Here is a 14,120-nt window from a genome sequence, read left to right as displayed (position 1 = left end):
GGCATTTGCTTGGCAAGAGGAGAGTTAACCTTTGGTAAAGGAGTTGATTCATTGTTTTCGATAGTTCAGAGCTGAGATCTGGTTGAATCATACTGTACTCTTGTAAGATACAACTTTTTTCCAGACATGTTCTTAATATTCTCATACAGGGAAGAATGGAGGTATTTTTTATTTTTATTTTTTAAAGATTTTATTTATTTATTTGAAAGAGATCACAAGTAGGCATAGAAGCAGGCGGGGGAGGGGTGGAAGTGGGTTCCCTGCTGAGCAGGGAGCCCGATCAGGGCTCCATCCCAGCACCCTGAGATCATGACCCGAGCTGAAGGCAGAGGCGTAACCCACTGAGCCACCCAGGCACCCCAGTGTTTTTATTTTTAACAAAAATGTAACATAATCTACGGATTGCTCTGCATCAAGGTAGGTACATGTATATAAATAATGTGCACATTAGACACACACATACATGTGCACATAGTTACGAGTAATATCCATAGACTCACATACATGCATAGTAAGGAAGCAGCCTTCTTTGGTAAGTAGTCAGCAAGCTTGACTGTAGTGTTGTTCCTTGCAGGGTATGGGAGCAACTCTCACCCTCCCAGTGCCACACCTCCAGTGCCACACCAATAGTAGGTGTCAGGAAACAGGAGAAAGTTTCAAACCATTTCCACCTTGCAGAATTTGTTCCTTCCCCACCTCAACCCGGGGCATTTCCTGTGAACTGGGAGAGGACCGTTTTGCTTTTTGTACTCATTTCTGTAACATGGCGGGGGTGGGGGGCGCAGTTAGTTTCCACTGTTCATGTTGAGTCAAGTCCTCGAAAGGGAGGACTGCCACGCGCTCCCCGTCCTCAGCAATGCATAGCTCCCACCTGGCCCCTGACAGGAGACCCCAGAGCTGGTGTCAGGCTTGTTCATTCAGCACACACTCCTCAAATACTTCCTGGGCACCTGCTGAGTATTGGCTTTAAGGAAGCCGATGAGCCGCACAGACCTTGTCCTGACTCACGGAGCTTGTGTGTGCCTCTTTGAGACGTTGTGGGAACTCTCCATCAGCCAGTGTGATCTCTCCACTGGCTGCTGTTGCTGTGTGGTAAGGTCTGGGGGCCACAGAGCTGATTCACTGAACCCTTCGGGTTTGTTCTCCTGTTCTGGGCTCTAGCCCAGACAAACGTTCCCCCGCATACACACACACATACCCCTCCCGAGTTGAGTGTGAAACACGTCTCCCTCCATCTGCCTGGCTTAAGTGAGTCAGACAGGTGGGGCCAACACTCGGGGGGTCCCTAGAGGTTGACTACACCCTGTCAGGAGCAGTAACTAGGGAGGGCGATCCCAAAGGGTCATGTGGGAACACAGAACGTTCACCTGAGTGATTCTTGGTGGGGTTCATTCCAAGGGACAATTTAAACAGTGTTACAAGCTGCGTTCTGGTTTTAATAAGGGATTTTTTTTTTAGGTCAGGTACAAAGCAGAAAGTGCATAGAAGATGTGATTCACTTTGCCTGGGAAGAGAAGCTTTTTCTCCTGGCTGACGAGGTAAGAGTTGCTCTTCATTCTCCTCTGTGGGGAGTGAGGCTGAGCTTTCTCTTCTAAGGGGAGGGAGCCAGACTTGACTCTTGTGTAGCCAGAGAGAACTTTCTAGGTGTTGGAGGAGTGACTCTCACCAAGGGTGAGGATGTGCCAGCCTATGAGACTGTGACCTAAATCATCTCTATATTGGTTTGGGTCTTTGGTTATAAACTTCAGAAAGTTAAGCCAAACCACTTGAAACTTAAAAAGGATGGTAGAGGGCGCCTGGGTGGCTCAGTGGGTTAAGCCGCTGCCTTCGGCTCAGGTCATGATCTCAGGGTCCTGGGATCGAGTCCCGCATCGGGCTCTCTGCTCGGCAGGGAGCCTGCTTCCCTCTCTCTCTCTGCCTGCCTCTCCATCTACTTGTGATTTCTCTCTGTCAAATAAATAAATAAATAAATCTTTAAAAAAAAAAAAAAAAAAAAAAAAAAAAGGATGGTAGAAATAACAGGTGTGGGTTAAGTCTCGGGGCTCAAACCCTATCTCAGATTCTCTCGCCTTCCTCGTTGGCTTCACCCATAGCCCTGCTTTTTTCCCAGCCTAGAAAGAGCATTTCCTCCTGGTGATTCCCACAAAAGTCTCAGAATCAAACCTCATTGGTGCAGCTTAGGTCACACACCCCTCGCTGAATGAGTCACTTTGGCCAGTGGTTGCAATATGCAAACTGACCAGGCCCCAGGCAAGGGGTGAGGTCTCTGCCTCTGAGAGCAGGGTGTTTCCTGAGGGGTCTTTCCTGAGGGCAAGTGGAGGGACTCTCTGGAGGGGAGAGTGGATGCTGGGTAGGCATACTGCTGCATTCCTGTGCCTGCGTGTGCTTCTGTGTTTTACCATCCCATTTATAGCAGCCTTTGGCGGGGGGGATCTTAATTTCATGATTGCTGCTCCTCGAAACCCCAGATGTGGAGCTGAGGCTGCCCATTCTTTTCCTGCTTTGTGAGGAAGAAACTCCGGCTTGTCAAATTCAACTTTCGTTTCTTCACTTATGCATGATTTCTGGTCAGTGGTAGCTTCTACCACATTGGTTTCCTTTCTTTCCTCACTAGAGGAACACTCTCCAACCCCCAACGCTCTCCAGCCCCCACATGCATACCTACACTTGTACTCACACACTCACAGCTCATCCCCTGAATGGTTGCCCTGATTAGCAGATGGGTCTAAAGTTTTGTTTTGTTTTTTTAATTCCAGTATAGTTAACATACGGGGTTATATTAGTATCAGGTGTTAAAAATCTTCCTTTCTGAAGGAGAGAAGGGGCAGCAGAGTGTGGTGTGGTGCGCAGACCTCCTCCCCTTCTGGTGTGGGAAGGGGTAGGAGGAGGGCTGTGCCTAGCTTGTTGAAGGTGGAGCTGGGCTGACGCCCCATGGGCCCACAGGGTCCCCAAAAGCCTCAGTTCCCTGAGCTCCAACATGAGTGTGGGAAGCTCATCTCCAAGGGCAGAGCAGGGTGCTTGCCAGGTTGACTACATGGACAGGAAGGAAGTATATGTGGACGTCTCTCATGTGGAGAGTCTTGAAGGCTGACAGTGAGACGAACAGAAAAAAACAGAATGGTTCCAATGAGGATGGAGGCATAATGGGCAAGAGAGTAACACATTCGGCTCTTCAAGTGGGGACACGGTCAGAGGACAGCTACATGAACTGCTTTCATTATTAGTCTTATGGAAAGAGGTAGACATTGAGGGAAAGAACTTGCTTGGGCCGATAGGAGTCCCTGACGCCATCATAGGTCAGATGAGGGAGAAAGGTCTGGAGGTTGGGTGGAGTTGAGTGTGGGTGAATGGGAGAAATCAAATGGACATAAAACCCAAAGCCTTTCCTCCTGACATGTTCTGGAAGGTTCTTTTGGTATGGCTTGTTTTGGAAATAGCATCAGAGGTTGGGCTTCATAGCATACTAGGCTGAGCCTGGGCACCTGTGCCCTCCCTGGTTGGCAGCCTGCATGGGCTCAGGCCTCTTGGGGGAAATTGGGTGACTGCCCTTGTCCTGTCCTCTCCCCCCAGGTGTACCAGGACAACGTGTACTCTCCAGACTGCAGATTCCACTCCTTTAAGAAGGTGCTTTACGAGATGGGGCCCGAGTACTCCAGCAACGTGGAGCTTGCATCCTTCCACTCTACCTCCAAGGGCTACATGGGCGAGTATGTCGGCTTCCACCTCCCTCCCGCTGCCTCTGGGCCTGCCCCGTACCAGCAGCTGCTCTGCCTTGCCCCACAGCCAGTGTACACCCTTACTACAGCCTCTGCTGATCCAAGAAGCCGGAAGGAGTCAGACCACATCTCCCCCCACCCCCGGAGAGCCCTGTGGTGTGAGGACAGCCCTTGTGCAGAGAGGTTCTTAAAAAATAAGGTCCTGCTTGAAAGAAACTTGAGCCCAGTAAATGATACAGATGAAAGCAGGGCCCCAACAGCGTAGTGTTTTCTGCCAGCCCTGTGGCTGCGGCTCCAGCATTGAAATCTTGAGTGGCCTGGGAAGGCAGGTTAAGTGCGTGAACGCCATGAGGCTAGGGGAGCAAGCTGTCTGTGCCCCCCACCCTAGTACTGGGGGCAGAGTCTGCTTCACTCCTGTCGTGGTTCATCCAGCCAATGCTTACGGATGACCTGCTGTGAGTCCTGTGCTGATCTCGGCCCTGAGGGGACAGCAGCCAGCAAACCATGGCAGTCCTTGCCCCAAACACCTAGGGCCTAGTGAAGAGAGAGAGGCAGTAGACAAGTAAAATCGTGTCTCAGGTGGATAAAAACAGAAGAAATGGGAGTGCCATGGTAGGTAGGGGCAGGGTCGCTGAGGAGGAAGGAGGGAGCTGTGCAGGTATCTGAGGGAGGAGCGTTCTAAGAGAGGGAACAGCATATGTTTTAACCCTGAGACGTGCCTGGAATGTTCAGGGAAATGGGGCTGAAAAGCCGTGCATGAGGGGGGAAGGGGCAGCTGTTGAGACCAAAGAAGTCCTGGGAGTCCAGATCACTGGGCAGGATAGAAGCCGTTGGAAGATGAGAGCAGGGTGTGAACTCCCCTGACTGAACGTTTTACTAGTTTTACTAAACGCTGTCGTTTTACTAAACGCTGTCCGTTTGCTGTGTCGTAGGGGCGGGAACAGAGACGTGCAGCCAGGTGAGGTGCTGTGGGCCAGGACAGAGAGGCAGGGGAGACCCTGGGTCCTGATGTGTTTGAAGGTGGAGTGGACTTGATGGAAAAGATGATTGTGAGCAAGGAGGCAAGTTTCATTTCCAAGTTGTTTATTATTCAAACAGCAGGGAAGAAGGAGATGCCATCAGAGCATGAGGAAGGCTGTGGCTGAAGCAGATTTGGGGGAAAGATGGGGAGTTGGTTTTTTGATGTGTTAAATTTTCAAATGCCCATTGGCTGTCCAGATAGAGATGGATGTGTGAGTCCCCAGCTCGGGGCGATAGCCTGCTAACTGAAGTTTGGGAGATGCGGTGAGTGCGGTGAGTGCGTTGTTAGATCTCAGAGCCTTGACGTCCCACAGGGAGGGAGCGGAGACAGCCAGGAGGTCTAGGGACTGGTCTAGGCCCTCACTGCTCAGAAGGTGGGGGAGAAAAGGGGAAACTGCAAAAGCGCTGAGAAGGGAAGACTAGGGCATTCGTGCCCCCAGGCACTGCTGGGGGAGGGTCCTTTCATGCACCCGGGGTAAGGACAGGGGAGGGGTCTCCCTTGTTAAGCTGGAAGCCAGTGGAACTGTGAAGCTGGGAGAAATATTTTGGCCAGATGGCGGGAGCTCTACCTTTGGGATGACCGCCCAGCTGGCTTTATTTGATGTGGGCAGGGGTTAATTCATGCTGGTCTTCTGGTCCCCGTCCTAGCGGTGCTTTATCTTTGCTAGACTCATGTGCTGTGTAGCTCTTTTCCTAAATGAGTCTGTTCTCTGTGAACTCATTTTTCACTCTCCAGTGTTTTTATCACATAAGTAGCCATCTGTCCGTCTGTGTTATTGATTACCCTTTTAACAGTCTCCTGGACGTAGGCATCCTGAGTTAGGCCCTGCAGTCCTCAGATGTGCTCACCTGAGATGAGACTGTTGTTCTCAAGTGGATTTTTTTTTTTTTTTTTTTTTTTACTTTTTTTTAAGGATTTTATTTATTTATTTGACAGACAGAGATCACAAGTAGGCAGAGAGGCAGGCAGAGGGAAAGGAGAGGAAGCAGGCTCCCTGCTGAGCAGAGAGCCCGATGTTGGGCTCGATCCCAGGATGCTGAGATCATGACCCAAGCCAAAGGCAGAGGCTTTAACCCACTGAGCCACCCAGGCGCCCCTCAAGTGGATTTTCTGCTCATCAGCCGAGGATTAGGCAGGAAGTTCTTTCTTTCAGCCTCTGAGATCCCAGAATTTATCTTCTTGCTTCGGAAGACGCAGCTGATGGCTGAGGGGAACTTGCCTTTGCCGGGTCAGTTCTGCAGGCTGATTCCAGTGGCATTTTATGGAGTGTCTCGTTGGGTCAGGGGCTCTGAGGTTGAAGGTGTGGGGTATACAGAGGAGGGTGAGACTAGATTCCTGCCTCAGGGAGTCTGCGTTTCTGTGGTCATTCGTCTGAACTTACCTATCACAGTCCAGAAAAGGGGGCATGTTTCTGGAAAGTGGGACTGCTTGGGCCGAGTTGGTTCTGAAAGGATTTTTGATTTTTTTTTTTTTAACTCAATGCATATCTCCGCTCCCATTCATGTGACTTGACTCTGTATCAGTCAGGATCCTTGTGGTGACAACTAATAGAAAGTCCACTCAAACTGACCTGTACCAAAGAGGCTTTTTCTTTTTTTTTTAAATAATATTGGCGAGAAGCCATGAGTCTTGAAGATGCCAATGGGCCTGGTCTCTGATCCCTTGGTCTCGTTGTCTTTCTCAGTTCTGCTGTCCTTTGGGTTGACTTTGTTTTCAGGCAGCAGGAGGTTCCAGCAGAAGTCCTCAGGCTCTGCTCATGGCTCCTTTGAATCTGGACCCACCCCTGGAGCCTGTGTGGGCCTGAATCCTGGGCCGTTGTATTAGCTAGGCCTCAGACGAAGCTGCTTTAACAAAGAGGCCCCTAAGTACAGGGGCTAAAACAAGGTGAAAGTGTATCTGACTGTCACGTAATAGCCCAAAGGCAGGGGAGGTCAGGACAGTCTGACCTTGGGGTCATTCACGGAGGAGGCCTCTGCCTAGTCAACATGCGGCATCTCTACACTGAGGCTGCTCCTCCAGCATCTCCATGTCTCTGGAAGTGGGAAAAAGCAAGAAAAAAGAGGGGAGAGCATGCTTTTTCCTTATAAGGAAGTGATGTGGACTTTGCCCATGTCACTGCCATTCACCTTATGTTGCGAAGAACTCAGCCACACCTGGCCACTCTGTTAGGCATGGGGATGCTTACAGAACCTTCTGGTTGACCGACTGCCCGTAGTTGAGGCCTTTCTGAGTGGTGGGTCCTTCCTTCTTCAACCCTGCAGGTGTGGCTACAGAGGAGGCTACATGGAGGTGATCAACCTGCATCCTGAGATCAAAGGCCAGCTGGTAAAGCTGCTCTCCGTGCGGCTCTGCCCGCCAGTGTCCGGCCAGGCTGCCATGGACATCGTCGTGAACCCCCCAGTGCCTGGAGAGGAATCCTTCGAGCAGTTCCACAGGGTGAGTTGCCGTGTCCTGTGGCCCCTCTGTGTCACTGCCACAGCCAGGGTCCTGAGCACTCACGTTGGACTCTGGGTCACCATGGCCAGCCTCTCTCCAGATGGCCTCCCAGGGGCGCTCATGACTCCTCTTGTACCTGAACCACCACATGAGGTTAATTAAAACGTGTGAAGATGCTCTGAAGTAGAGGACCACTTCTTTGTCACCTGTGAACATGTGGACCCGGGTGGGCGGGCGGACACCCCCAGGGAAAGGCCTTGCGTCCTGAGAAACCTGGGCGGGGGCTTCTGTTACTAAACCGAAAAGAAGAAATGATGGGCCTGGCATTGCTTCCAGGCCATAGGCCTGCCTTTGGCCTAACTGCTGTCTTTGCAGCTCAAAGTGATCCACTCAGACCCTTTTAAGCTGCAAGGGAAAAAAACCCAGCCAGCTAGTTTAAACAAAATGTGTGGGTCATGTAACCAAAAGTCCGTTCCCAGCTGTTCCAGGCTCGCATTATTTTAAAATGTGGTAAAATACACAGAATGTAAAATTTACCATTTTAACCATTTTTAGCTGAACAGTTTAGTACATAAAATCCATTTACACTGCTGTACAGCGGTCACCACTGTTGATCTCCAGAACCTTTTTCTCATCCCAAACTGAAACTTTGTCTCCATTAAACACCAACTCCCCATTTCCCTGTCCCTCCCGCCCCTGCTAACCTCAGTTCTGCTTTCTGTCTCTATGACTGGGACTCTTCTAGGTACTTCGTCTCAGTGGACCCATACAATATTTGTCTTTTTGTGACTGGTTTATGTCACTCAGCATAATGCCCTCAAGGTACATCTGTGTCATAGCATGTGAGAATTTGCTTCCCTTTAAAGGCTGAATGATACTCCCTTGTATGCGTGGACCATGTTTTATTCACCTGCAGGCCACAGCTTCATGCCCCAGTGCAGCAGCGGTCCTGGAAATGGTTCACCTCTGAGCCAGTCACTGATTTGCTTTGCCTGGGTCACATGCCCTATGCACACCACACAGATTGAGAATGGTGCCCAAAGTAAAGAGTGTGGGCCATCTCTTGGAAGCATGTTCTAGAGCATTCCATCCAGGGCCAAGTCCATTCATACTTCTGGGCTGGGATGGGGTTTTCTCGTTTTCAGGAAGGACCGCCTATACAAGAACAGAAGCCATGACACAACCTATGTAGGACCTACCTATTGCCCAGAACCCTCTATACTTGTGTGCCTTGTGTGCCCTGGGGCTGTGGGCAGCCTTCGGGGCTGAGCACCCAGGGAAAAAGTTCCTGGAGAGGGATGTGTTTCGCCCACCTACCTGGTTTGCTGTGTTCGTGCACTTTTCACCCTGCTGCTCCGTTGCCCCCCGCATTGAAGGGACCATTCCTAGTGGCTGGAGCCATTCCATGATGCCCAGAGATACGCTGACTCCCGTGCTTTCTGTGTCTCCTCAGGAGAAAGAGTCTGTCCTGGGTAATCTGGCCAAAAAGGCTAAGCTGACGGAAGACCTGTTTAACCAAGTCCCGGGAATTCATTGCAACCCCTTGCAGGGAGCTATGTACGCCTTTCCTCGGATCTTCATCCCCAGCAAAGCCGTGGAGGCAGCTCAGGTCTGGGGTGCTGGGCTGGGGCACACTTGAGCTTGCTTGGGATTGCTGGATTGGGGGCTGTTCTTGTCTCAGGGAGCAAAAGTACTGGCTCTGGGGACTTGGAATATTGCAGACTGTTCTGCCAGCTGGTGCATTCAGCATAAAGATGGCAGGCTCTCGGAAGCCCAGCCCTGCAGCATGCTGTGGTGAGGGGCAGAGGTGAGGTCAGCCCTAGGTAGGCAGACCCAGTGGATCTGGGCTCTGTGAACTCCAGTGTTAAGAAGGCAAGTGCCCCACGTGTGACATGATGCATTTAACAATGAAGAAGCCATGACAGCATCTGCTCTGTGCAGCGACTACCCTAGGGCAGCACCTGTCCAAACTGGAATGTGAACATGAAATGACCTGGGGGGCTTGTTACAGTGCCCGTGCTGGCGCAGGAAGTCTGCGGAGGGCCCGGGATTCTGTATGTGCGGCATTTTCAGGCCATGCCACAGACCGTACTTTGAGGATCAAGGGACAGAGCAATATATATATTTTTAACTTTATTTTACTTTTTCGGTGTTCCAAGATTCGTTGTTTGTGCACCACACCCAGTGCTCCACGCAGTACGTGCCCTCCTTAATGCCCACCACCAGGCTCATCCTACCCACCCCAGTTCCCCTCCAAAACCCTCAGTTTGTTTCTCAGATTCCACGTTTCCCACGGTTTGCAGAGTATTGCAGTATTTCTGAAAGTATCCTCATGCCCCCCAAACCTCCTCAGTACCCACTAAACATTCAGAATCTGGGCCCTCCCCTACTCAGCCCTACTGAGTCAGAATCCCGGGTGCTGGAGCCCAGGAACCCATTCAGAAGGTACCGTGGGTTGTCCAGACCAGAGGGGAGAAGCTCTGTGAACAAAGCCCCTGTGGAGATGATCTCTGAAAGCCACCCTGGGCGCAGCACTCGGGGCCTCGTCATCAGAGGCTTACGTGCTCGGCATATAGGAGCCGCCGCCAAAGCCTGCTGCTGGGGTGTGGGGCCCAAAGGAAAGAAACTGTCAATCCTGGGCGAGGAACAGAAGTACCATAACCTGTGGCCATCCTGAAGTAGACTTCAGCTTCCTTGTTCCTTGCACCTGCTTCCGGCCACGTCCACTGTCCTGCCTCGATCCTTGCGGGGAGGGGAGAAGGGCCCCGCTGTGGGAGAGAGCCTGCCGCTGCAGAGGTTACTGGCCTTCAGGTGTTCAGTGGTGTGTTTTACAAAGCCATACACGAACCCTGAGTTCTGCCCTGTTCCCACAGGCCCATAAAATGGCCCCCGACATGTTCTACTGTATGAAGCTCCTGGAGGAGACCGGCATCTGTGTTGTACCTGGCAGCGGCTTCGGGCAGAGGGAAGGCACCTATCACTTCAGGTACCTCTGTCTTGCACCGTGGGGCTGGTCCGAGGTTGGTCTTGGAAAACTTGGGCATCTGTGTGTGCAGCATGTTCAGGCCGAAAGCACAGGCTGGTTCCAGAGATGGCAGTATGTGCGGTTCACACCCCTGCTGCAGACCCCCCCGCCCACCCCCATTCTGCCTTGCTGCAGAGCCATGCTGAGAACTGGGTCTAGGGATTTAGGAACACTGTGGGTAGATCCCAAGGTCATCTGCTTGACCACTCTTGTCTTCCTCCACCCCACCCCGCCCCGTCTCCATCTGTATTGTACCATCTGAAATATTCCTGGTAGGCTGTTTTGTTTTATCTCCCTGTCCTTTCTCAAGTGCACGCAGTAGCATACAGTGTCCAGGTGCCCAGGAGCTCATCCAGAAGTCTGCAGAGATATTGCATCTGAAACATTGGGATGAGTTTTGCTTACTGAGACGTACTGCACCGTGTGTGCCGACCCTGCTGGGATGGCGGCCTGGGGAGCAGGGGATTTCCCCACCAAGGCCTGTTCTGTTCAGAACAGCACCTTCTCCACTCACAGTGCTCTCAGATGTCTCCTGCAGAAGATGCTAAAAAAAGAAATGTCATGAGCTTAGTTAGCACCTTGGAGCCAAGACCTGACTCAGGTCGTGGGCTGTGTGCCCCGGATGGACAGACATGCGTGGTTGGCCTCTCCCCGCTAGTTAGGTTCACCTTGGCAAGCTGTGACTCATTCAAGAAACAGTTAACTGGAGAGGGCTGCCTTTTGGGGATGGGGGGCATAATGGCAGTATTAGAGGAAGGAGTTAGTTACCATGGCAACTTGGGAGTTCCTTTGGAGGGAGACTTGTGACAGAGGTTCGTTCTCCCTCTAAGATTTTAAAAGGGCCTGCCTAGCAGGAGGAACAGCTCATTCTGTATCTGTAGGGAAATGAAGTCATTCTCTAGAGATTGTATGGACCGGTCAGAACGTCGTCCTGGCCTGCCATCACAGGTGGACGTGTCAGGGAGCCTCTGCTGCCATCTTCCTGCTTTTGGTCCTGTGTGTTACTTGGGTAGAAAGAACATGTATGATTTGGGGTTGGGGGTGGTTCAACAAGTTCCACGTTCTGTCCTGGGGCTGGTGCTTTCGCAGCGAAGACCAGCATCCCCCTCCCACTGCTGCCTACTCCTCCTCCTCTCTACAACTCAGGTGACGGAAAGAGCTGCTGGGTTCTTTCCTCTCCCCTTTTCCAGAGCAACTCGTGTCCAGGCTAACTGCTGCCCTGTTTCCTGACAGAATGACCATCCTCCCTCCGGTGGAGAAGCTGAAGACGGTTCTACAGAAGGTGAAGGACTTCCACATAAAGTTCCTAGAGAAGTATGCATGAGGACTGCTTGGGCCCAAAGGGAGACCCGCTAGTCAGGCCTTCCCCCTGATGCCCACCCACGCCAGACTGAACTTGCCTTCCCTGGCGACTCTGCCTCAGGCCTCACAAAGGTCACTGGTCGCTTTCGTTGTCATTCTGCCCCAAGAGACTTCTTTCTTTGTGCCTTGATGTTGGGAGCACTTCTCTTCTGAGCAGTGTGACTGGGGATATCTCACAAGTCCTGTTTTTTTGAAGCAACCAAAGTAGAGGGGACTTGCTCAGCACATGTGGTCGGCGTTCTCTGAATCCGTTGTTCTTTTGGGAAGGTCATTGGAGTTTAAAACAACCAGGGTATGTTGGGCGAGAGATGTTTCGGATCTGAAGAAACAAGGTGTGGGGAATGTATGACAATCATGGCGAGGACTGGAAATCCTAAACTCACCACCGTGATCTGTGAAATAAAACCCTTAGTGGTGTGAAAATCTAGTTCTTCAAACAGGAGAGGCTGGAAGTCCACTGGAGGCTCAGAAAGGGCCCACCATTCTGGCCTGCAGGCAGGTGGCCTTTCTCTCAGACAAGAATGGTGAAAGTAGCAGCAGGCTGGTTATACTGGGTGCCAGGCTAGGTCGTGACAGGTACTGGGGGCTATGGCCAAGGTTGACAGGTCCTGCAGGGGAGGAGTGGGTGTGAGCCAGGCTCCCAGCTGAGCCAGGTCTCCCCTTGGGAGCACACAGCAGGTAGTGAGGACTCTGCACAGAGAGCAGCAGGTAGTGAGGGCTTTGGGGGTGAAGCAGGCTTAGGCTGGGACCCCCGTCTGACTGTTCTCCCTGGACTTCGGGGATGCAGGGTACGGCCCAGCAATATCCCTGTCGTTGTGTGACAGATCTGTCTGCTGTTGTGTGGCTGCATCCTGCTGTTAGCCCGAAGCCGGTCTCTACCAAGGGCTCCCTTGAGCCTTTACACACATCGCCCCCTGTTGGTGACAGCGGGGACAAGGAAACACTAAGACTGTCCCGATGAGGGAGGGGCATCCTCAAGGATTTGACCACAGCCAAGCCCTCGCCACCAGTCCCCTCCTGTAGTGTCTGCTGTTTCAAAACGAATTCAGCCCATTTCCTAGCTCACAGTTGGCCAAAGTGCCTGGTAGCTTGGCTGCTGTGGACAAGTACATGTCATTGGATTGGAAGTTTATCAAATTATTTTAACTTAATGCCAAGGATTTTGCCTCCACGTCTGCTGCTGGCTCCCCTCGCAGACTCTGCATACCCTCCTGGGGCATCCTAGGCCTTTCTGCACCAGGCCTGCCACTTCCGTGGCATTAGCAGAGCTGGGTGGGGCCCTGAGCCGCACTCCCCAGATGTTGGGGCTCTGGGAACAGCAGGCTTCTCTGAGAGCCCCTTCCCTGAGGGCCCCCTCCTACCAGTGGCCTTCCCCAGTAGGCAGCGAGGGAAGCCAAAGCCAGCTCAGGAGCCTGGGGACCCACAAAGTCCCAAACTGGAATCAAAGGCACCAGAGACACGAATATGAAGAGGCGTGAGCTTTGAAGGCAGCCTCCTACGCTGAAATCTCTGTGCTGGGCCCATGCAGGGGAAGGCAGTAGGAAACTGCAAACTGTCCCTACTTGCTAGCATTATAGTCCCTGTGAAGAAAGGAGCCACAGTCCCAAGTAACAAAGGGCATGTTTTGGAACTTTTCCTTCCTTAAAAATTGAGAAAATTGCACTTGTGTGTGTTGGATGGTACGTAAAAGCAGGATATGCCCCGAGTCGTGAGGTTTCTGGTGGAGAGGTTACATAGTAGAAGCTAGTCTATTTTTTATATTTTTGTAACAACTGCTTTTTTCATGGGGGGACCAGGGGGCTAGTATTTGTAGTCTTAACAAGTCCAGTAGTTTTTTTATGAATCTCTTCAGATTATAAATAACACCTAAAAACTTTGCAACGTTTACAAGACTTTTTAAAAGACGCTGTATGCACTTGGTTTGCTTTTAAAATAAATAAATAAATAAAAACGTAAGAAGGTCAGCTGGCTTAGGAGGTTAACTTCATCCAGGGGAGGAACGCTGATCGTGATATATTGGGTACCGCCAAAGAAAGTCATTTGTCATTTGGGGTCGCGCTTTAAATCTATACCTGCAGAATTTCTTTGTTCACCTAGATCCACACATGGGGGATGCGGGACTGTACCTTGGGTGGCCCGTCACCTTGTACCTTGAGGCCCAGCTGGTGGTTGTCCCAGTGTTGTGTGGTTTTGCAGGAAGAGCTGACAGGCTTGCCTGTCCCTGTTCTCTGACTTAGATTCCCACAGGCATCTCCTGACAAAGGTACTTAATGCTAGCTCTGCTGGAAATTTCTATACAATAAAATACATGTCCAAAATGGTGACTGTGTTCATTTTTCCTTGTAGTTCACGTCTACCTAGCAGATCCCAATCTAAACACAAGCAGATGTCACGAATTGTACATCTTCACTCTGTAATTTATGTTTCTAGCACTCGAATGAACATTTTCCCCCAGTTCTACAGACTTCAGTCACGACTTCTCTTTTTTTTTTTTTTTTTTTTAAAGATTTTATTTATTTATTTGACAGAGAGAGATCACAGGAGACAGAGAGGCAGGCAG

At 51.2% G+C, this 14,120-nt stretch overlaps 1 protein-coding gene across 1 annotated transcript in view; it reads left to right on the top strand.

Moving 5' to 3' along the window:
- GPT2 (glutamic--pyruvic transaminase 2) overlaps positions 1–13,881 on the top strand; it is a 34,975-nt gene extending 21,094 nt beyond the window's left edge. Inside the window, exons 7-12 of the mRNA XM_059152025.1 lie at positions 1,459–1,538; positions 3,571–3,707; positions 6,999–7,173; positions 8,627–8,782; positions 10,047–10,159; positions 11,432–13,881. Of these exons, the coding sequence (XP_059008008.1) occupies positions 1,459–1,538; positions 3,571–3,707; positions 6,999–7,173; positions 8,627–8,782; positions 10,047–10,159; positions 11,432–11,522 (752 nt within the window). The 3' untranslated portion in view covers positions 11,523–13,881. The remainder of the gene's footprint in view (positions 1–1,458; positions 1,539–3,570; positions 3,708–6,998; positions 7,174–8,626; positions 8,783–10,046; positions 10,160–11,431) is intronic.
- The last annotated feature ends 239 nt before the right edge of the window (positions 13,882–14,120 follow it).

This window comes from Mustela lutreola, chromosome 16 (genome assembly GCF_030435805.1).
Source record: "Mustela lutreola isolate mMusLut2 chromosome 16, mMusLut2.pri, whole genome shotgun sequence".
NCBI lineage: Eukaryota > Metazoa > Chordata > Mammalia > Carnivora > Mustelidae > Mustela > Mustela lutreola.
Note: the sequence above shows the minus strand (reverse complement) of the source record. Positions and strands in the feature narration are given on the sequence as shown.